Here is a 25,570-nt window from a genome sequence, read left to right on the forward strand (position 1 = left end):
TTGACACATTCGCTCGCGGCTTGCGCAGAAAATAGACCAGACACCGAAACGATCGCTGCAGGGAACGAGCCGGTCACGGTCCGATGCTTCGAGGCTATTTGCAGTGCTTCCGCGGGCAGTGTGGTCACGGGTCAGAGGGGGGGGCGAGGCGAGCGAGAGGTCTGCAGTCGTTTATAACGTAATGTTATAGATAATTGTTTTATGTGTTTTAATGTGTAGGTATGTAAATGTTTTCAAAGACGTTTATGTTGAACTAAAAATACCTACAAGTAGGCTAGTTATGTTTCCTTGTATTAATACATATACAAGTATGTCTCCTTGTATTAGTTTGCCCTCTTGTGGACATAATGCGGGAAAAAAAAAAAAATCGAATGGTTCGAACCTATGAGTTATTTTTAGAAGGAATATTCAAACGTCATTTTTGAGCAATTTTGACAGCCCTACTCCGCACTAACATGTTGCAGTTAAAGAAGGAATTTAGGCTGAAATAAAGGTATTTTTTGGCCTCCTTACAATTAGACTGATTAGTTAGAGTTTGCAGTGAACCTGGGTACAAATCCTAGTTGTTGTAGTAGTTATTTATGGTCTGAAGTTTTGAGATTTTGAGCTTTTCAAATAATGATCAGTAAGTGTGTGCTCATAAATCGTCCTTTAAACCTGTCAAAAACTTGCAATTGTGTGGAAACTATCTGTAGAAAAAAATCATGTCTAAATGAAATTTCTACACAATTCACCTTGATTCTGATTTGACTAAAGTAATAACTAATAGTTGACTAAAATGTAATGAAGTTTCATTGAATAAAAGTTAACTAAAACTATGTTAAAAAAATATTATGTGATGAAAACATAACAAACATTTTCATTTAAAGATGAAGTCTGTATCTAAAATAGCTGTCCAACAAGAAGTGTCTTTCTGTAAGTGTATGTATGTGTGTGTGTTTATCAGGGTGTCGTACCTGATCCTCTTCCCCGCCTCCCTCCTCGTCATAGTTGAGGACGTTCTCTCGGATGTCCTCCCAGCCGTCGTGGTGGGCTGAGACATGGTAAACACCCTCTTTCAGCCCTTTGTAGCTCCTCCAGCGAGTGTAGAGGAAAATGCCCAACAGCAGCACTGGAGTAAAGACAGACAGTTGGTGGAGGCTCATCAGTGCAGGCATTAGCATTACAATTTCAATGATTAAGATCCTGCAGCCAATTAAGGAATGGCCCTAGAGAGAGGTGCTCTTTGATGGAGTTGGCCTTGAGCATCGTTTGCCAAAAAATGTGAGCTGAAATATGATGAGTTGTAGGGTTCAACTGATAATGATTCTTTGGGGTTAACAAGAGTTATTTTACAGCTACTATTTGACAAAATATATCTCAAGGATTTCAAGGCGTGTTTGCAACAGGTACCTTTTTACTCAAGTGATCTGTTGGGGGCCAGCAGTACTTTACACACACTTCTCACGAAAACAGAGTCAAAAACTTTCTAAGCAACACCCCCCTTATCTTATTGTATTTACTGGTGGAAGAAAGAAGTCAGAGATTCCCAGGGCTGGCAAAATTGAGTATCTGTGCATCCCCAGGAGACCAGTCCCACCTGAGCCACTGTTTTTCGAAGCTGAATTGACTACAACAAACAAACTGTGCCCAGGACTCTACCTCATTCACTTCTTGATAAGGCAACCATGTTACGATACAGTTGCCATACTCCAGCAGATAAGGAGCAACACTAGCATTCGTTCAGAGTCATATTTCTGACTTCAGCACTTTTTTCATGATATAATAATAATGCCTTGTTTTTAAAATGTATTTATTGTTGTTAGGGCTGCCACTTAAAAGTCATTGAGTCAAATCATCCTCTGTGACCCCTCAGTGGAATCCAAAGTCTTCAAGTCGCTCCATTGAAAAATCATGTGACATCATGCGCTGGTGGTTAATTGATGAGAGAAGCTGAAACCTGAGGTGGAGTGGTTAGTAAACTAGGTTATTGTAACCATGTGTTGCATCAGAAATCTAAAGTGTGGTGGCCTTTCAAACTTTTGAAGGACAGAACTTAAATGCAAACTATGCACTAACATCTAACATGGCAACCCACTTGAAAACCATTGAAACCATTTTCGGGGCAGGTACTACAGGCAATAAGTCCATTTACAAGGCTATGTTATATGTTATGTATACCTCTGCAAGGCCCACCCCATGCACAGAGGTAAAGATGACACCATCAGCTTCAACCCAAAGCACTCTGGATTTCAAGCCCCTGCTCACAGAGACACAGAAACTAGCAATTACTGTCAGCATGGCAAATTTCATTGTACTCCATATGATAGGTGACTACTTTGTGAGATTTAAAAAGCTGATGAAAACTCTAAGGGCCAGGGTACACTGCTCCTAAAGGAGCCACTGTTGTGCGCGCATTGTTGGCAAAATACAACACAATGAGAGAAGTGGTTATGGAGCAAATTAAGCACAGTGCAGCAGTACATCTCACAACTGACACTTGGACGGGACAGCAAATGGAAGCTTACATGACAGTCACTGCCCATTTTATTCCACATGACTGGCATCTGGAGTGAAAGAGATGGGAGAGAGTCAGACACTGACTGAGCAAAGTCATGGATGCATATGGCATTCCAAGAGAAATAACAAGTGGCTGTCGTACATAACAACACAGCAAAACATGATTCTGTGTTCAGACATGTTAACCAAGGACCTGTCCTTGGGGACTGTGTGAGGGGTTTGTTGCTCAGTGTAGACATTGCAATTATGCATTAACAAAGCCCTGAAAGAGGAACTGGTCTGTCTAGCAGCTTAGCATAGCAGCTGCAAAGTGTCTGGTCAGTCATTGAAATAAAAGTGCTTAAGCCACAGCAGCACTTGAAGCAAAAAACAAAACAAAACAAAAAAAAAAAAACAAACTGAACACAAACTGACTGAAAGATGTGCCAACTGGCTGGAACGCCACAATCTACATGCTTGACTGTCTTGTGGAACATTGATGGTAAAGTCACCTCAGTGCTGTCCAACCCTGGTACCACCGAGAGGGCCGACTGAGATTTAAACTTTAAACAACTTTCCAGTGGAGAATCAAACAGGACATTATTTCTGTTCTGAAGCCCATTGTCATTCTGGTGGAGTTACTGTCCCAGGACATAAATGTCTGCCTGTTTGCCACTCTGCTTATGATCATCAACATGAAGACACACCATCTGCAAGTGTGTGAGGATGACAGTGCAGCCACTAAGCACTGAAGGACAAGCTCACAGCAAATTTTGACAGGATGTGGGAGCTGACAAGGAGACTACTTGGAAACAGTACGTATATACAAGCTGCAGTTCTTGATAACAAATGTACATTCTTAGAGGATGTTCAATGCGACAAGGTATATCAAACAATGGCACATCTGACCGAGAGTGTGTCTGAAAACTACCCAGGGAGCAGCACAAATGGAACGCGAGGACATCAGCATGGAGGAAACTGAGCCTACTCCTAAAAGAAAAAAAATGACAATGAGAAGGAGATAGTCATTCTGATGATGACGTCAACTGATGAAGATCATCATTTATAAGACTCAAAGCTCAGCTCTCCATGAAATTTGGGCAAACTAGTTTTCCTCCCACATGTCAAGGCTGAAAAGGAACACTGCATATCACGGGTAAGTAAGACCACTCATCTACCTTGTGATTAGTGCAGACAATCACTCAGAAAGATCGAAATGTACTAATGGCAAGTGTTTAATTTGTTTATTTGTTCATGCGTAATTTATTTATTTTACATGTAAAGAGAAATACAGTAGCCTACTAACCGTATATTGAAGACAAGAAGTTAGGCAATAAAAGCAGGCAATGCCATGAATTTACTGTTATTTTCATTTAAAAATAATTACAAAATTAAGTAATTTAATTTGTTACTATATTCATGGTTGGATTTATTTATCAGTTGTTGTTTTTTAAAGTGTAAAAAGAAATAAAAAAGAATGACTATCCTGTTGAACATGTAAAGTCAGTTATTCCATAGTGGCCTATGCTGTGATTTTATTTGAACGGTTTCATTTATTTTATATACACATTTTGTTAATGTCTGAAGCTAAATAAACAAGGCTATAAGAGCTTGCTTTAAACAGAAACACATACTGCTTGTCTCATTATTATGACATATCCATATGGGAGCCCAATATTATATGTCTGTAATTAATTACACTGAAATTCAAATCTTGCATCATATGCAGCTGTCTTTCATAGATTTTTAAATGCTCCCATGACTGTTGCATTTCACTTCGTTAATGTGGTCAAAATCATTACTAAAACTCATGCCAGTGAATTTCCTGATAGTCAAGTCATCTTTATGGGGGAAAAAAAAAACAAAAAAAACCAGAAGTCAAATATACGTATTAAAGAACCAGATCTGATTCAAATAATAAAAATAAAAAAGAGTGCACAGCCCTAATTTTTACATAATTATATATATAATGTCATGCCTTTCACCACAGGGCTTTGTACAGAAGCCCTGAATGGCAAGGTGAATTTTTTTTTTTGCAGGCAATATTGGCCCAAACCTAACCTTGTCTCCTTCGTACAAGATATTACCACCTTACCTGGATGCTTTCTCCTACAGGACATAAACTTTTAGGCTTAATTTGGCTGAGATAATATCTCCTACCATAAAATGAGTCTGTGTGCATGTGGGACCCTAGACTTTGCAGGTGGGCGGTTCTTGTGTATATGAAATAGAATCCTGCCAGAGCCATTGCCAAGCCTCATTATGTTTTACTGTGGACACTTGTAGATAGTTACCCAAGAGAGTTAAATCTTTTGTTTATTCTGCTTTTGGCGGAACTTTCAACGCCCTCTGTATCCTGCACTAAGTGCTGCATTTTGCACGGCTTTCTCACTCTCGAACACCCTTATTAAGCCTAAAAGTTTATCCCGAGATAATATTCCATATGCAGGGCTTGACATTAGCACCTGCCACCCAGCAAATGCAGGTAGAATTCAGCAGTGGTATGTAACACAGTCTGTCTTAATAGCCACTCTGTCGGGTGGCATATATATGCATGCAGTTGCACGATATGTAGACTGATGTATGTAATGTGGAACCAAAGATGATGAGCGCAAGTTTTCACCCACTGCCCAGTGTTAGCAGCTTGTGCTGAGGTTAGCACAACAAGCTGATAGGCGTAAGAGTCAGTCACACTACAGCAATGCCACTGAAAGGCAGAGCTGAAAGACCTGCATACAGGTTATGGCACAGCTACAACAGCAACCGTGAAGAGGACGAGGAAATTATGTTGGCATATCTCAACCACTGTAGGGTATGTCAGTGAAAACACATCAAATATGCTAACACACTTTCAACTGCATCACCCAGAGGTGCTGATCACTGGGATGGGGTAAAAATAAACCAAAACTCAAATCCTTATCCCTGCTGCTTTCAAGCAGCCTTTAGACACAAAAACAGAAAATTATAAAACAATAAATGAAGCAACTAGAAATTACATTGGCATGAAGTCAAGGTGGAACTTATAACACTCCTCCTAATGTACGCATTTCATTTTTTATTATTTCTGTTAATTTTGTATTTTTAGTTACATGTCATGAGAGCTTCTTTGCAGTTTTATAGCCTCTTGTGAGCAGTTGCTTTTGGTTAAGTTTTTGTTTGGTGTTTGTACAGTGTAATACAGAAGTGTTTGTTATGTTCCTTATTATAATGAAAAAAGTTCACAAAAACTGGCACCTCATAATTTGATTTGATTATGATTCAAAGGGCAACAATTCAATGACAAAACAATTACTGATGCATCAAGGTGCATCAACATTTTTTATTTCTATACATGACTGATTGCTTGCTACTTTTAAGACATACATGTAGCATACTGTACTTGTAGTTACCCATATTTAAACAAAAGAGTTTACTTGGTTAGAGTGTGGCTCTTGTACAGGTCCCTTTTCCCTTCAACCTTGTAGCTAAATTGTTTCCATACCCAAGATTTTAAACAGGATTGTATCCATCTGCGGTTTCTTATGTGAACCCAATGTGGGATGTTTAAACCTGCAAAGTGTGAAGCGCTTACATATTGTAATATTTCACTAGATAAAGTATGTAATTAATGTACTGTTGAAAAATAAATGTCAGAAGCCTTTTTATTTTAAAAAGTAACTGCATTAATTAAAGAATATCTTAATTTGAAAGCACCCTACAGTCTCCTGCCTGTGTGACTATAACAAAATGAGGGGGAGGAGACGTGCTTCGCTGCGCCACTGTTGTTATTGATGTCTCTAGCAGTGGAGAACAGCCTGCTGCATGTTACTGTAGCTCAGGGGAAAAGCCAACACACCAAGAGGGCTGGGCGCAGTGTTTGTTGAGACGAAACAGACTGAGCTCAGTGTTATTTTCTTCACCACAGAGTTGGTTTAAGTTGTATAATGTTGCAGTGTTTAATAGTCAGGCGGGCTGATTGCTGCTCTGCTCTGTTAACATTAGTCCCTGAGTGACAGCATAGAACACATTCAAAACATACCTCACGTTCGCCTCGCAAATGACACATTTTTTAGACATTAAATCCAAACGGCAGCCTTTTGTGAAGATGAATTTAAATTGAGTTTAGTGAGTCCGTGCTGTAGACTGGCTGCACTGCCCTCGTGGTTGAGTTCCTCCTTTTTTGTTTCATTAACATCACATTATAAATACACATTTAGATAATCAATTATTGACATTTGTTAATCGATACCAAATTGTCCACGTCTGCATGGCGATGCATCTGAGAATCGATAATTTCCCCCACCCCTAATATATGTAGCCGTAGTGTTAAAAATGTTATGTACTCTTAATTTGAAAATGCTGTGACTGGTAAGTTTGGAAAACCAACAGCAACAGCGGCTGGTGAGCAAAAGTTAATGTTAATATCTGCCCTTATGTTAGTAAAAATTCAGTTTTATATTGCCTTGTAACAGAAATATTATGTCAGGCTAAAATAAAACATAAGTACAGTATGCTAACATACATAAATGTGCATTCAGAAGCTAGACTCCTACACAGCATGTAGATCATTCTGGTCACATTAACTCTCCAGTGACTCCCAGAATAACAGCAGTGACAGACTGGGCTACAGTTAAAGGTTTCACTTGAAGTTTCCCTTCATAATGTTGATCAGTTAGTAAATAACACAGCTTGACATGACTGGCTTGACTGGTGTCAGTTTTACATTTATTAAAGACTAATACTCACAAGAGGCTACTTAAAATGCAGATTAAAATGAGTCTTCACATCCTCATTCTTTAACACTCGCCAATATCTCAGCAGTTAAGGGTAATTACAACTGTATGATTGGATGGCAGGCCTTGCAGGCATAGGACATCCTTTAGATTATAGCCACTGCTGGCAGTGCTGACAGTGTTTGGTTGTAAATTACTGTAAATTATTGACATTTGACATGGATACTCTGTAAGATTGCAGAAGGTGTTAACATTAATTAAATATTGTATGCAAGAGAAAATACGTGGAAGAGCTCAGTAAAAGTGATTGCTTTCAGTTTTATTTCAGGAAAAAAATGTTGAGGTGACTTAACTTTGGGTAAAAAGCAGATTGAAAGTAGCACATACACACACACACGCAAGCATATACACGCACAGTTCAACCAATCTGCATACATTTCCAACGCTAGTGTTGCTGTGACCTTTGCAAACATGTAACAAATCCCCAGTGCCTTGTCTCATCCCTTTCACCTCTTGCCTTAGTTAACACTTCACAATTCCGTGGCCCTTCCATAATAGTAACCTGCTTTACACCAACCCACCCACACACTTACTGTTCACTCTGCCATTATTTCTTGCCTTTAATTCAGCTGTGCTTTTTTCCTCTAATCAAACAACTAAATCAAAAGGACTTTTTTCCCTGCAGAACTGCAAAAGGAGCAACTTGTAGAATATGGAGTGTAATGTTGAGATAATATTTAATAATTCACAACCACATATCATTAATTGAGCCTGACTGAATTCTTTTCAGAGGCATATTTATTTTCAAATCTATTTTTGCAGAGACTGTACATAGGAGAGCTGCGTTTAATCACATTTGAGAACAGCAGCAATCATGTACTGCAAACGGTTTCAACTGGCAGCACTATAAATACCCCGACTGTTCAAATCCTATTAATCTGAGGAAAGACATCAATGTGAAAAATCTGTGATCTTAAACAATTCAAACACATGTTTTTAACACTTGGTGCTCTCATCTCTCTTTCTCCATCAGCCTCTGCTTTTTCTTTTATAATCCACGCATCTTTCTTCTACATCACAACTAAAACCCGGCAGCCAATCCATCATGTAAGCACACCAACAGACGGCACTCAAACTCCCTGTGAATTGATAACACCCCATTAAACAGCCCACCCTCTGACAACTCTGTAAGAGTAAATTCACTCAGCCAGAAACCAGCTGCACAGTACAAGAGGAAAAATCAATATTCATTTACTGTCAACTTGTCCCCCTCACCACAACTCCAGTGTCTGGCAGATTTATAAGATGAAATTGTTTCAAGAGATTCACTGTTTCATCTTTAGAGTGGCATTATGGCTTCTAATAGCAGTGAACAAGAAGGGGAAAAAAGATAAACTGAAATACAGACTTTTGTTCTGGCAGGAGACACATGTGGCTGACTGCGGCAGAGAGTGGCCTTGATGTTAGAGAGGCAGTGAATTGGCAAAAGCAAGGTCACAGGTTCAGTCCCCTGCCTCGACTGCAATGGTCCTCATTTACTGTGGGGTGCCCTGAGCTTCCCAAAGACAGAAAAACAGTGTTGAGAAGCAGCTGGTCCAGCAGCCTCCAGGTTTCCAATGCCAATAATAATACCAGGCTTGAGGCTTTAAGGCTGGGCCATATTACATACCAAAATGGAGAGCAAATTTCAAATGTTGACAGAATGAGACAATGACAAAATTCACATAATTTAACTCACTGATAAATTAATGCAAATACTTAAATAACACTTACCACTTTCATTATCCCATAAACAGCAAAATGCAAAATTCCAAAAGTTGGGAAAAGATAACTAATGCCTGGAGAGACATAAGATACAACTTCAGATGGAAATGATGATTGAAGGGGCTCTGTGGAGTTTTGGCACTGTTAGCATATGAGAGCATGCAGGTAATGCAATAAATATTTCTGTTAATCTTTATAAACACATATGCGCACATGGCACGGCATTCATGTGGATACCACCTGACATGTTCCACCCAATCAAACATTGTTGCAAACCAAGTTCCCCACCTCATGGCAATAGTACTCCCCAATGGCAGTAGCCCCCCAGCAGAAGAAAGCAGCATGCCACACTACAAAACCTGTTTAGAAATGGTCTGTGGAGCGTGACAAAAAGCTCAAGGTGTCGACCTGGCATCTAAATTTCCCAGGTCCCAATCTGCTCAAGGATTCTTGTGATGTGCCGATACCGCAGATTTACCCCTAATCCACGGTAGGGCCTACTTGGACCTGACTTGGCTCTGACCTGTCTAGGCATGTACACAGGATGTCTGGGAGTGTTCTGCGGTGTCTGGCACAAGTGTGCTGGCAGCAGCTTTTTTTTTTCTACTTTTGAGACAAACTGACGCACTTCAGCTCATGACTGTATATAAACAGACGCAGACGTTGTTAATATTTTCCCCAATTTCAGAACATATTCCTGCTAGTTATGAAAATTTCAGTTAAGAAGCTTTAATTGGTGAATTTTCAGGACAGAGTACTGCTTTATTTCATAAAAGGCATCGCCCTGGTTGCAATGATGGTGCTAAGCTAAGGAAGAACTGGAAACACTGACCAGTCAAAGCAGACTGGGCTTTTTCAGAGGACGGGGGTTAAAGAGACAGATGTTAAAACAGAGTGTTTCAGACAGGGAGAACACCGGTGTTACAGCACAGACAGTATGAGGAAAACAAAGCATTTTTTTAACATGTAAACATGTTCAAGTAAAAACCCAATACACTATACACAGTATAGATCCGAAAATGAGGTTAATATGTCCCCTTTAATGACTTAAAGTTAAAATGCATTAAGTAGCTGTCTACATATAGCTACTAGCTAGCTAGCTAACAAGCTGCTAATGATCAAGCCTTTTATCAAAGTCAGTTTCGTATCTTTATCACTCTTTTTTTTTTAATCTGATTTTATGGTTGTGTACTTAATTCTTTTTTAATTCTTTTTAATACTCTGTACTTTCATTGACCTCATTTTTAGTTTGTTTCATCTTGATTCTCTCATGTAAAGCACTTTGTAACTCTGTTTTGAAAAGTGTTGTATAAATATATTATTATTTATACATCAAAATGTACTGTATCTCTCCAGATTCTTAAAATTCCTACTTTTTCAGAGAGAGCCTGCATTCAAAAAAGTTTTTTCTGTCTAGTGTGATGGGCACACAACTGATTAGGTTAGAAATCAAGTCTGGTATGAGATACATGTAATACTGTAGGCTATGTGGATGTGCAAACAAGAAACACACTTCACATGGACTCCATTATGTCTTTCTTTTTCTCACTTGGGTGAGAAAATATACAGAAAAAAAAGAATGTGAATAGAGGCACACAAAGAAGAGCTGTTGTGAGGATGACTGTACTATACTGCATGAATCAATATCCTCTGTGCATTAGGACTTAGGCCTATATGAGGGGAAAATACAGCCTATAGACAAACTGAAGTCAAGAAACTGCAAATATAGAGGTCTGTTACTGCTAGGTGCAAGGTGGATGAGTTTATGTCTTTATGTGTTCACACCCCACTCCCATCTGAATCGTGTGTGTGTGTGTATGTGCATGAAGAAGTGGCTAGTGTGAGCTCCATGGGGAAGTGAGCAAGGAAGCTGGAGGTCAGGGCGTACAAGATGAATCTGCCCTGTTCAAAGGCCCTCTCTAGAGGGCAGACAGAGAAATGGAGAATTTGATCGGCACTGCGCGCGCGCGCGTGTGTGTGTGAGTGTGTGAGCAAGCCTGAAAAGAGAGATTATGTGTTTATTTGTTTACACTGCCTCCAAGGTCCTGTGGTTTCTTTGACCATCACTCTTTTTTTGGTTAAACTTTCTCAATCTCTCTGCTTAACTTGTACTTTTGCCTTCTACTTACCCTCCATGTGTCTAACTGCCTTAAACTATATTTTTCTTGGCTTTTAACAACAACCACCATGATAGGTCAAACCCCTAAGCTACTCTTGAACCTCCAGCAGATGCCTTGGGCGATCTGCACCACACTAGATTTTACAAAATCTCACCCAAACCTATCCACTTCCAAATGTCATTGCCACAGTCCTAAAAAGCACTGTCTGAAATGAACTTTTGAAGGAAAACGTCCCAATTCCCAATGACTTCTGTACGCATTGTTAACTACTAAAGGGAAAATGTCTCAAAAAAGAAAAGACAGATGTCAATTTAAAGTTCTGTAGAGGCCTCTCAAAACATCCCACACTGCTCGTTTATTTAAGGGCGGATGCATGGTGAGGCGGCGTGCGGTTATCTGATGAGCAGGGAAATCCATTGTATCTTGAGCAGTTCAAATGGCGCTGAATGAGTGTGCATGTAATGGGATTTCCAGTCAGACAATCAATATCCAAGCTGCCCTGCAATGAGATCAGTGTCTATGAGTACATCAACACAAGTCAATAATATAGTATGGATTTTAGCCTCATCAAACTATAATTCTGTTTACTGCAGCCATCTGTCTGTACACGCTCAATTTATCACTGCACTTCTTCTCACTGCTCTTTTTCACCGATTCACCGACTGCTTATAGGTGTTGAGTTTCTTTCCAGCTCAAACACTGTTCAGGAATACAAACCACACTTCAACTGCAGTCTTCCCACAGAGACTTTCCATACCAAAAATTTAAGTACATGTATCCCCAATGGTTTCCTGAACCTGTGTTATCCGTTTAACTCATAGGGCAGTAAAGCTCTCCATGGAAACCTAATATAATACTCCAAGGCCAATATCTGCCCAATATATCAGCATAGTCCACATCTGTTCTGTACCTTCCACTCTATTGTTCGTTTTCTCTAGGTAGCTGTGCTTAGTGTCATTTTCTATCTTCTTCTCTCTCCATTGGTCTTGTTATGGATCTAACAGTGTCCTTCTTTAATACACTGCTCCTCCTCTTCTTGTAAATAGAGTGTCAATAGTCACGCTTGTCTCTCAGCTTCGCTCCTACAAAGATGTTGCTGTGAGCAGACATTTATCCTGATATGTACACACCCAACACAACATTTTTAACAGTAGTATACAAACAGGCAGAAAAGTTACAGTGAACTTCTGCACTGCAGATGTGTGGTTTCAAAATAGGTACTTCACAAAGTACTTTTAATTCGGTGTGTGTGTTTTCCCTATATAACTCACATCAGCATGCGTCTCGGATCACTGAACTTTGTTTTTGTTGAGTTCAGGTGTGTATTCACATCCTAGGGCATGTGGAATTTTGGATCGTCCAGAGCAGCTATGGAGGTGTACAGAGATGCATTTGGCCACAGTGTTAAAATATAAATGCACGGAGTGTCTGGTCCACAAACAGCCACTGCAGAGATCAATTATCAATGGACGGTTAAGTTTTGAAGGATGTACAGTATCTCACATAAGTGAGTACACCCCTCCCATTTTTGCAAATATTTCATTTTATCTTTTCATGGGACAACACTATAGAAATGACACTTTGATATAACTTAAAGTAGTCAGTGTACAGCTTGTATAGTAGTATAGATTTACCTTCCTCTGAAAATTACTCAAAACACAGCCGTCAACATCTAAACAGCTGGCAACATAAGTGAGTACACCCCACAGTGAACATGTCCAAATTGTGCCTAAAGTGTCAATATTTTGTGTGCCAACCATTATTATCTAGCACTGCCTTAACCCTTTTGGACATGGAATTCATGTCACAGCTCACAGGTTGCTTCAGGAATCCTCTCCCACTCCTCCATGATGACATCATGGAGCAGATGGATGTGAAGTAGTGGTGCAACGGATCATCATTGATCCGTGATCCGTTCGGATCGACGTCATCGGTTCGGTACACACGTGACCCACGGATTGATTTCTGAAAAAAAAAAAAAAGTTGTGCTCCGTCCGCACACAGCTTGTGGCGAGCGGAGAAAGGAGGAGAGCAGACATGGCGAGCGGAGGAAAGGAGGAGCTTGAACGCCCCGCGACACTTAAATCCCCTGTATGGGAGCATTTTGGCTTCCCTGTCAGATATGATGATGAAGGAAAGAGGTCAGTGGACAAAACTGCGACGGTGTGTAGGCACTGTGGCATAAGAAAGCCATATGACAGTGGAAACACATCGAGCATGTTCACGCATTTGAAGCGACATCACCCGGGTGTTTTACTGACCGGAGAGAAAACGAAAGCTGGCCAACAACCGCTCATCACCGCAGCATTTAAGCAGCCTCTTCCTGCGCAATCCGACCGGGCTAAAGCTATCACAAACGCTATCGGCGTGTTTATAGCTACAGACATGAGGCCATATTCAGTTGTGCAAAACGAGGGCTTTAAAAACACGCTGAAAGTGCTTGAGCCACATTACGACATCCCATTGCGCACACACTTCAGTGAGAAGATAGTGCCAGATCTCTACGAGCGGGAGAAGAAAAAAGTTGTGGATGAACTATCCCGAGCGTCGGCTGTTGCACTCACGACAGACGGGTGGACGTCCAGGGGAACGGAGAGCTACGTGACAATAACGGCTCACTTTATCACCGAAGACTGGGAGATGAGAAGTCCAGTGCTGCAGACACGCCCCGTCTACGAGAGTCACACAGGCACTCATCTTGCGCAGGTACTGACACAAGCAGTTGAAGAATGGAAGTTAAGGAGGCCCAGTACTAATATCCCAGTAACAACCTATAATACAAAAAATCAAATAAATGCAGTGAATAAGGCAGGACTGGGCCCACAGATAGGGTGCTTTGCACATGTAGTGAATTTGGCATCACAAAAGGGAATCTCAGTCAATAAAATGGACCGCCTCCTTGGGAGAATCAGGAAGGTGGTTTCCTACTTCCACCGAAGCACAACAGCTGCTCATGTGCTCAAGACAAAGCAAGACATGCTACAGCTGCCCAATCACAAGCTCATACACGATGTCCCAACAAGGTGGAACTCCACTTATGATATGGTGGAGCATTATCTGGAGCAGCAGGCAGCTATATACTCTGCCTTGACCGAGAAAACCCTGAAGAAAGAAAACATCATCACCCTGTCTGATGATGATGTGAGAGTGGCAGAAGAGGTCCTCCAGGAGCTTAAACCCCTCAAAACTGTCACATCTCTGCTGAGCACTGAAACTTCACCATCTGTGTCAATGATCCTGCCGCTGAAAACAAGGATTCTACAATCCATGGCTCCAAGTGTGGAAGACAGCGCCATCACACAAGATGTCAAGGCTGCCATTAGAGAGGACCTGAAGCCCAGATACACTTCACCCCCTACTCTGCAGGACTACCTTCACAGAGCTACTGCCCTGGATCCCAGATTCAAATCCCTGTCTCACATGGACCCTGCCCTACGTCAGAAGACATACAGTGACCTCACCACTGAGATTGTGAGCCGTCTGGGTACTGAAGACTGTGATGAGGTAAAGAAAAAGAATATTATTTCAAAATTATAAATGTAAATCTACACGCATTTTTTATTTTCAGTAATAATGGCTTTTATTAAATGTTATTGCCACATTTTTCATGTCTATGAAACATTAAAATAAATAATAGGTTTAATTAATCAACTTATTTTTTTCTGCAGGGTCAAGCTGCAGAGCCAGCAGGAGGAGGCTTGGACACATCTCCTCCACAAAAGAAATCAGCGATGGCCGAGCTCTTTGGAGAGACCTTTGTCAGCAAAGAGATGTACACCAAGGCTCCTGCTGACCTCATCAAAGAGGAGGTGGCATCCTACCAGGCAGCAGGTGGCATTTCAGTGGATGGTGATCCACTGACATGGTGGAAAACCAATGAATGCAAATACCCTTGTCTTGCAAAGATGGCAAGATGCTGCCTCGCTGTGCCAGGATCTTCAGTACCATCAGAGAGAGTGTTCTCAACAGCAGGGGACATAGTGACTGCTAAGAGGTCCACACTCTCTCCCGACAATGTTGACATCCTTGTCTTTTTGAAAAAAAATCTGAAATTATAAGCTCAGGTTCTTTCACTCTCCTTGTTTCAAGGAAGATGTCTTCTTATGTTTACCTTTGAGTTCTATTTTATTAATGGTCTTTTGAACCAATATTAACAGGAGATATGCCTTTTTATGTTGCTGTTGCACTTTAAGTTGATTTTTGGTTCATTGTTACATTTTAAAGGAAGGAGATATGCCTATATATTGCACTTTAAGTTGTTTTTCATTAATAATTATGTTAAAAAGAAGATATTATGCCTTGTGCACTCCTTTTATATATTTTAATTTAATCATTTAAGTGTGTAATAAACAGACAAAACTTATGTTTATTTGTCTTGGGTTTTTTTTTGCTTTTTGCTGATCCGAAAAATGATCCGATCCGTGACTCTTGATCCGAGGAATGATCCGATCCGTGAGTTTTGTGATCCGTTGCACCACTAATGTGAAGACACCTTGTGCTACCCCACCTTCAGCTTGAGGATGGCCCACAGGTGTACAGGTGAGTTTAGGGCTAGATACATACTTGGCCAGTCCATCACCTTCACCTTCACCTTCCTCAGCAACGCAGTTGTCATCTACTAGGTGTGTTTTGGGTCATTATCATGTTGTAAAACTGCATTGCGGCTCAGTTTCCGAAGAGGGGCGATCATGCTCTGCTTGGAATTCATGTTTCCCTAAATGAACCGAGCTCCCCAGAGCCGGCAGCACTCAGGCAGCCCCAAACCATGATGCTGCCACCACTATACTTGACTGTAGGCAAGGGACAGTTGTCCCTTGCTTACAGTCAAGTATTTAGGGAAACATGAATTCCAAGCAGAGCATGATCGCCCCTCTTCAGAAACTGGGCTGCAAGTTTTCATTATCAAGTTTTCCAACATTAGCCATTAGTTGAGTAACATTAGCCTACAACCCAAGCATGGTAAATAAGGCTAAAATGCATATGTTGTTGTGGTTATGTTATGGATAAGTGCTTGCCCAGAGCATATAGTGAAGTGACTAGCATTACTTCTCACTGTTGGGAATAAACAGACTGCTAGGAAACATTTTATGTTGTTGTTGTTCCCTCAGGAGTTGTGGTGATTTATGAGTGTGGAGTTAGCATGTTCTCCCCGTGTTCCGGTGATTATTTTGAGTGACAGCAGGTAGCTGTTTTCAGAAAAACCCAACTCTGATATACCCATCATACTGCATGCTACCTGTAAAGTAACACACAACAAAGCAAGCAACTAGCTTGTTAAGAAAGTGAAACATTTAGCAGCTAAAATGCCATATATTTTCGTGAGTAGGTGGAGACCAAAACAGAGCTAAAAGGAGAGTGAAAAAAGACAACCCAAATTAATACTAATTTTGCATCTATTGGATGTGGATATAGACAACTGTTTACAAAAGTGTATTAATAGGCCAATGTTGTGTTTATAGTAGAGTGAGGATACCCAACCCGAGCCTGATGGGAACCAATGAGTTGGGCTGGGTTTGGTCAAATATTTACAAATTATGTTTGGGATTGGGTTGGGTTAGGCGTAAAAATGACTGACCTACTGTTTGCACTGGGGTACTTCTTGTTCAGTGCTAGGGTTTGTTATCTATGTGACAACACATGAATACGTTTTTCAGGAAAATACTCAAGTAGCTAGCTAACAATGTTGAACATCAGACAAAATTTTTCATGACCTAACAGTGTACTTGCTCAGGGGCACTGACCATGTCAGCTAGCAGCTGCAGCAGCAAACTAAACTTTAGCGTTGCTGGAAGAACCACTAAACTAAGGAGGACACCGTTTCAGCCATCCACTGTGGATAGCAAACAGTTCAGTAAACAGCAATTACAGTTCAGGAAGAGTTAATGGAGATGCAGACCTGATATACGCCAACAGTGGGACTAAAAAGTTATTATTTATAACTACAAATGACATTGTGTAATGCATGCTAGTTAAACTGTTCAAATGATTTAACTACATTAGCCAAATTAAAACAATGCCCTTTGACGGTTATTTACAGGAAATTTGTAACCATGGTAACAACAATAGCCTGCCAGAGACAAACTCAGTGATTCAGTGCATTAACTGCATTGGGCCCAGGTTGGGTTCTGACATACAAAACATAAGGCATGTTGGGTTTACTACTCTTCAGGGCTCAGATCAGGTTTGGACAGAAATATGTGGCCGGAGCAGCTTGTTGAGCTTCCATCAACTGGCCAGTATAACAAAAGAAAAAGTATTCAGCCCATGTGGCATTCAGCTTTTTAACAGGATAAGGTTAAAGGAAACCTATTGTGTTTTTTCTTCTTTTCTATCACACATATAATATTACAGAGTTGGATGTTCATATTAAATGTGGCCAATGTTTCAAATGATGAAGTGAACATATTTAAAAGTAATCCCTCTGAGCAAAAACCTCAGGCTTCATACCGTATAAATCCTGTTTCCAACAGTTTTTTCTACTTTCAGAACAAGATGTCTTAAGCTGGTGACCAGTGTCTTCAAATGGCCATCTGCTTCAGGCAAAGTGTTTACATTACTTAGCCTATACTGCTACATGTAGCTACATGCTAGCATCAGGGAAAAATGTAATCCCGGTTGATGCTAATTTTCCCGGATTTAAGATCAAACCTGTCTAGTTGTGAAGACTTTGGTTAAGTAGATTTTACTGGTGAGCTTTCACAGTAGAAAGTGTCGCTATTCTCCATCAAAGCCATTTCCTGGCTGCAATGAAGGTGCAGAATCACCAAAATACGGAACACCCGCAACTCTGATGAATCAGAGCAGAGTGGGCGTTTTCAGGAGGGGAATTAAAAAAGACAGGCAATAAAATGGAGCGTCTCAGGAAGACCGTTGAATACTGATGATGACGCACAGACAGTGTGAGGAAAAAGAAACCCCACAATACAAATATGGACCTGAAAATGAGCGTAATAGGTCCCTTTTAAAGGAAGATATAAACTGTCAGAGGTGTAAGGTTTCAATGTTAGAAAAGTTGTGTTGATGAATGAAGGTGTCTTAACAAGCTACTTTAATTATGAGAAGGCTAGTTAGATCTCAAACTTCTTATTGTAACGTCTGGTTACCGGCAATTAATCATACTGTGAAGATCAGGTTCACCTTCCATTCAAAGCAATGATTAACTTCTAAAGACTTGGAGGAGGTGGACATTTTAAACATAATTTTTCTCTGTCATAGTGCAATAAAGATCCAGCAACTGTCTGAATTACATTCAGATGAAATAACTGGTCAACAAAAGCCAATGATATAAATACAAGGGAACACTAGGATGAACTGCAACACACAATGTGCAGACAGAAGCATCGACCCATTGACTCTGGGCAGTTGGGGACTGAGCAGAGGTTTCCATCCATAACAAAGAACCCAAACACCTGAGGCCTGAAATCATCCAAAATACCATCAGCAATCATATTTTCTGCCCTGTCCAACACTTTCTCCATGGTGCTTAAAGCAATTCTACATCACAGGTCTGTGTTGGGAGAAAAAAGAGAAAGAAAATACCTTGTCTTATTTTTCTGCTCATGGGAAATTAGGTTAGGGGTGATGATAAACATTTTCAGATATCGGCTGGACACACACTGACCTAAACAAAAATAAAACTTTCAAAAGTTCTCAGTATGAATGGAGAGGGAGTTCTCCATTTTCAGAACATAAGCTTTCATAATCAAGACAACATGTGAGCCGCTGTTGGTCAAGTTCCAATCCGAAGCTGTAATGATGGTACTCACAGGGGACTAAAGCAGCACAGGAACACTGGGAAATCATTTCATTATAATCTAAATGCATTTTAAATCATGTTGTGCATATTTCTGCCTTGCGGAAACTCAACCATCAAGAAAAATTTGTGGGGCTCTTCTCTCAGTGAGGGACTGAGTTCGTGTCCAAAAATCATCATCAAACTCCCTGTGAGAAATGTGTTTTTTTTTTAAAGATTGAATGAAAGAACTATTCTGCAGTTTGATATTAAAATATTGAGATGGCAGAGGGAAGTCAACATGGAGAGTTAATTATTGCGAGTGTTGACTAATTATGTAGCATAACTTGGTGTGTAACAACATTGTTCAAATTAGTTTAGTTTACTTCAACGTTTACCCTTGTCACTAATGTAAGTTGGCTGGTGTTCTGCCTTTGACTTACTCTGAGAGACTTATGAGGTGAAAAATCAATCCATGGATCCATCCATTGCCTACCTGCTTATCTTCATTAGGACTGCAGGTATCCTGAGCCTATCCGACCGCTCCTTAGCTGTGGTTACATGGGCAATATTTCTTCAATCAGATTAAAAACATTCTGATTAGACATTCCAACTTAACTGTTTAAATGGACACTAAATAAAGTGATCCGATAAGATGTGACTCCAAACTACTTAATCAGAACATAACTTTTGGGACTAATTCAGAGTGTCTGGGCCCACTGTGAAGTGTCTAATTTGCCACAGGCATGACAGAAGTTAATTTTTTCCAACATTATTGAGAATATTCAATTCACTCAATACATAATATGTAGAAGAAGCAAAAGTGGTTTCACCTGTTAACACAATTTAGTAGGAAGTTGCATAAATGTAACCTAGGTTATTTTCTGTAGCCATGAATTACAGATGTCCCCCAAACACCTCACATGCTGACCATCGGTAGTCATTACAGTTTACCAGTGTTCCCTAAACATCCCGTTTGCAGGCTACTGCGGTAGCAATAGACAATCGTCCTGTCCAGAAACTTGAAATTGCAGCCTGTAATAATAAATACAAAGCCTCTGTTTCACAATCGAAGAAGAAAACATTCATTAATCAAAGCACTTACACAAGAATGTGGCAGGAACAGACAATCATCGAAACAGCTCCTGTGTCATGTCATGTATGCCGCACACACCAGCTACATCACCTAATATTACCCTAATGTCGGGCAAACATGCGCTAAAGAATGTATTTACTCCTACCAGAGAGAAACAATTGGATAAATGGTTATTATGGTTATTAGGCAGTTCTATTTTATTGTTGAATGGATTATCAAAGGTTTACACCACCCCTCTTAATCTGATTGAAATTTTTTTATGATCAGTTAAGATCGGACCAGTCTCTTCCGACTGAGGTAGTTACATGAGGCATTTCTATTCTGAACAGGCTATTATTCAGATTATTAGGAGAACATTAGGGTCGATGTAAATGCACCTATTGAATAATAGGCAGGACGGAACAAGAGAACTGGATATAGTTCCAAGATGGCATCCTGATTAATCAAATTCAAGATTCTCACCCAATGTGTTACCTGAAAAAGTGCTTCAGGCATCTGTGTTTTTGTACATTTTCAAGCCTTTTGCTAGGTAAGTTGGCTGGTGCTTCTTGCTGTGGTGTGGCTCTTCATGACTTTCTACAAATGTCAGTGTTTTTGAAATGTATGGTAAATAGTGTTTTGTTATTAAAAGGATGAAAAAGATCTTTGGGGAAATAAAGAAATGCTCCCTTTCATCTCAGCTAGCTGCAGGGGTGTTCCCTGTCTGTGTTTGATTGACTCAGGTTGATTTCAAAATGCACACTGCTCAGGAATCACTGCACAGCCCAGTCCCATTCCTGGGGGCTTGGGTACAACCTGGACAGCTCTACCAGAGGGCTAACACACCTCAACAGAAAACCACAATAATGTGAACAGGCAATACAGAGTCTTCATTCCACCAGTAAACTGATGTATGCATGTATGATGTTGTTAGTCATTTTTTACAAGTACATTTTCAAGTATTTACATCCAGGTGGGATACTGAATCAGTCAGATATTCTGCAATGGTCTTATCGTTTTTTGTGTGTGTTTAAGTGCTTGTAATCTCCAACATGTGTTTACATGAAGTTGAAAGACGTTGAGTCTGTTTGTGTGAGGAGGAGATAAGGAAAAGGGTCAGAACACGCATTTTCCTAAACGCCTCACAGACTGTATTGACTGAATGCATACATGAACTATTTCACCTTCCTTTCACAAAAAAAGCAGCCCTCTCTATCAGACTAATTATCTTTGACTTACATTGCTTGGGTGGATCATAATGTACTCATGTCTTCCTCAGCAGTACATCCAGTTCCACACGACTTAAGTAGGTATTAATGTACTTTCAGCTGGAGAGATTTGGATATTCTGCGGAATATGAAGACAGATCTGGTGGAAGACTCAATAAGGGGCTGTCTATGCTGTGTTTAGTCAAGATTAAAATGGGTTTGGGCCCCGAGCTTGCTGCTGTGCTGTCAGACCACTGCCGTTTGGAGCACTTACACAGCAAAGATTGACTTTACTCTAATCATTTAAGTGAAATTGACTGTGTTTTGCTTTTGGGCATTGTACGCTGATTGTCTGAATTTTTTTGTGTTCATCTTGATGCTGCTGTTTTAGGCAGATCTTTTTAATGAAAAACAAAAAAGACGAATTGAAATGGAAGCAGGCCCAATAATCATTCTAAAATGTTTCACTTGCACTTGAGACAAACTACCATCATATGCAAACTAAAATTTTGATGCACTTCTTTATTTATAAGACATGCTGGCATTTATAGACCATTTCAGTCTTGTGGGTGTTATGATTACAAATCACTCCCATGTCTTTGTGAGAGACTTATGAGAGTTACTGAGAGTAGGTGTTTCTGTGATGATCTGGAGAATTCAAGGATGAGGCCGATCACGGAGTACTTTCTTAATGCACGTTTTATTATGAGCTCGGATCAACAATGGCTACATGCAGAAGCTATGTGATGATCTGAACAGAGAGAGACACAACTTATATAGGATGGTGACATGTATGGCTATTACCTAAAATGGTGCTTTGCCAAATTTAACTTGGCCTTTGGCCAACTAAAATTAGTTAAAATTACTAAAACTTGTCCATTCCTCAATGAGCCTAGCACTTCTGACGCCATGACAGCTGTCATAGCGGAACATGATCCTCAGGAGGTCTTGACCTAGTATCCATTGGTCAGTGGAGATGTAAAAATACATACTGACAGTTACTCTATTTGCCATTAATAATATCGGGTCTTCAACAAAATATTCTAATTTCAGGTGGTTCGAAGAAACTTCAACATCTTTATCTGTGAACCAAATATGTGTAGGGTTGGAACTCAAAAGCATTTTATCAAGTGTAAAGCCTAAAATAAATGAAAGAATCTGACTACTGAGATCGACATGAGGGAATAAGCAAAAATCCTCTCACTGAAGAAGAATCAGCACTCTATACTGCTAAACACATTAAACTCATGTTCATAGTGTGGTGTTTCTTTCTTTAACCTTTCGATCTTTGGCCAAGAACAAGCTGAAGGCATTGGTTTGCTGAAGCTTTGTTAAGTAGAGCAGGGAATATTAGAGCACATTGACTAAGTAGCCATGGTGCACTTTGGTTTTTCGGCAAGTTGCTTGCGATGGTTAGTACCAACTACAGGTAAGAAACTCAATGTGCTTTGCACATTGCCCTTTTAAAATTAAAAGATTTGTTAGTTTTGAAGCTTCGTGAATCCAAACAAAAAATGGAACCAGCTATCATAAATAACTAGGGCTGTACCAGACTGACAGTTATGTTAATTAGATTGGATTTAGTTGTTCAATACAAATATTGGATTATTTGTTCCTTTTTTTTCATATAGAGTTTGTGCAGGATTTGGCAGGACGTTCAGGGTTACAGCAACATTTACACAATATAGTAAACAAGCAATATTAGCTCTCACGGCTAATGTGTGCTAACTCCCCTAACAATGAATCAGAAATGGGCAATGACATGGTTTGCCAATCGTAGATATCAAACAAAAGCCAGAGACTATATGGTATTAGGTTGCTGTGAGCTGTATATTTACACAAATGTCCCTAAAGTAAACTGCACATTGACTAATGAAACAAAACAAAACTAAACAAATAAATAAATTAATTAATTAATCAAGACTGCTCGACTTGAAGAATCTAAGTCAACTAAGGGGTTTTTGACTGAAGATTTGAGTCTTCAGCTTCCACTGGGCAGCCCTTGAACCAACCCATGTCACAGGTGGAAAGGAAGAAATAAGTGATGATGTTTCTCATACGTCTTTAAGTCAACTTGCTATTTTTGAATTCTGTGACTCTCCACTGGCTGCCTACTTTATGTAAATAAAACTTAGTTTGAATCTCTCTCATGTGCTTTACTGTTTGTTCAGTCTTCCTCCAAACTCTCAACAATGCACAAAGATAACCTTGGAAACATCTTCACCTTGAAGGACTTTGGTGTGATAGAATCAATGCAGCAATCACTGAACTGACTGCTCAGCTCATCTGGAGGAGGGGATTGTATGGATGTATTCAGTATGTGAGTCACTGACCAACATCTGTGTCCTTAATCTGATATCCTTCTTTAACCCTTTTAAACCTGAGCAAATTGGCTTGATTTCTTTCAAAAACACGGGAAGAAGGCAATGAGCAATGAAAGAAGAAATGACTCAAAAAATTGCAAAAATTACTAAAAGAGAAAATCAAAAACAAGCAAATCAGTTGTAAAAAAAAGAAAGTTAAAAGCAAACAAACAAGAAAATAACCTGGACGAAGTGCTTAAAAATCACAATAATCTGCACCATTATTTCAAATAGGTAATAATAATAATAATAATAATCTATCTTTTTTTGTTTTTTTCCCTAGTTTTTGTTTTTTTTTTTAAAGTAATTTCCTAAAACTATTATTTTTGCATTTTGTGGGACATTTCTTACCAAGTTCCTCAAGGTTAAAAAGTTTAAATACTTGCCAAAGGCGTTTGAAAGCAGCACAAAAAAAGTGATGTCGCTCCAGGTTTCAAAGGGTTAATCTACGTGCTCTATGTCTGTATGCCTGCTTAAGGCCCCACAGAAACACCATAGTGGTAATTTTGTATGTTAAAGACAGTAGACAATGTTTAATTTTTCAACAGAGGGATGACCCTATCTACTCTCACCTCCTTACTGGTTTTGAACTGCCTGTGGCAAGGATAAACATGTAAGAGCCTGTCCATTCTTGATTATACACTGTTTTCATAGTCTGCTTACATGTGAAATTTCTCAGACTGTTGTCTCTCATCTTGTCTCTTTCCTGTGTGTGTATCTCATTTACTTGAGTCGAAATGGTTACTGAAATGCACAGAATCAATTGGCTGAGTTGCATCATGTGAGGTGATTTACAATGCATGCCACTGGCCTGTGAGTTTCCTTGGCTCCGATACTGCACTGGTTAAAATAGAAACGTCCTGTCAATTTAATAATTCTCAATAGTTCACCAGTTATAGGTCTGGGTCCAGACAGGGTGGCGTCTGGGTCTGGACCCACGCCACGGTCTGCCTATTAGTGACCTTAGGGGAATGGAGAGGGATGGCAAGTTTAAAAGGGTGACGCAATTTGGTCATTTTACTAACAAGGGGGATGTCATCCCACCTAACACCACCCACTGGTTATAGATCATCACAAATTAAATGACCCCAAAGGTTAATATATAATCTGTATATTTTCTGGTGTCTTAATATCAGCAACTGAACCACTAGTTCATGTCACATCTACAATCATGGAAAGGTGAACTTACTATATTCAGAGCAAATCTGCTGCCCATCTCTGGGATGACAGGCTGACTATTGTTATGGTGATCAATTGGGAAATGTACATGATGTACCAAGACAGAATGTTCCAGTGCTTGCATGAAATGACCTGAATGATCATTACCAGTTTAATGCAAGAAATGACATGATTCATGTTATTATTCTCACCATGCTTTTCCATGTTTGCATGTTTGTTTATGCTTTGTGCTTCAGGATTTTTCTTTCCCAGAGATTTGCAAGAGACAACTCTTAAATGTCAGATGGTTGGGCTTTCTCCAAAGTGCAACAATAAGCAGTGCTGGGGAAATAACATTTTAAACTGCAGTTTACCAAACTACCAGCTACGCAATTAAAAGTAGTTAAACTATACATCTCTCAAATAATAATTAGCCTGTTAAAATAAAACTTCTTTCAAAAAGTATTTCTCCTAAATCCAAACTACATCGCGGGAAATAATCACAATAGTCCTGTGTCTCATAATGTTAAATTGAGGCACAGCTGAACTGAAACTGAGTAAAGTGCAGGTGTGTTTGATTTAGACACTAGGGCAGATCAATCCTCTCCTAGGCAGCCTGAGGATGTGTTTTAAGGAGAGGATAGGGAACAACTGTTGGGTGGAATTAGAAAATGCAAAACTTTGATGGAAATTCATAGTATTCGATCACAGACATCTTGGTTGCAAACCATATTTTAGTCAAATATCAAGTGAATGTCCATAAATGAAAACTGTGGCCAATAAGCTGTGGCATTGTTCCTCATTGTGTGGCATAAAACATCATGAGCATACTAATATGTGTTTGTATTTAACTACATAAACTACATGACCCAAATTAGTTCAGTACTGAAAAAAACTACTGAGATTTGAATGTATCTAAACTGCCATCCAACTACTGCAAATTGTAGTTAAACTAGTAAA

The 25,570-nt window shown here is 39.7% G+C and overlaps 1 protein-coding gene across 1 annotated transcript in view; it reads right to left on the minus strand.

Annotated features, from left to right (window-relative positions):
* The window catches only part of si:ch211-186j3.6 (neural-cadherin), a 434,762-nt gene that overhangs the window by 6,839 nt on the left and 402,353 nt on the right, over positions 1-25,570 (minus strand). The window contains exon 38 of the mRNA XM_049561145.1: positions 957-1,111. Within this exon, the coding sequence (XP_049417102.1) occupies positions 957-1,111 (155 nt within the window). The remainder of the gene's footprint in view (positions 1-956; positions 1,112-25,570) is intronic.

The sequence above is a fragment of the Epinephelus fuscoguttatus genome, linkage group LG2, assembly GCF_011397635.1.
Source record: "Epinephelus fuscoguttatus linkage group LG2, E.fuscoguttatus.final_Chr_v1".
In the NCBI taxonomy this organism is placed as follows: domain Eukaryota; kingdom Metazoa; phylum Chordata; class Actinopteri; order Perciformes; family Serranidae; genus Epinephelus; species Epinephelus fuscoguttatus.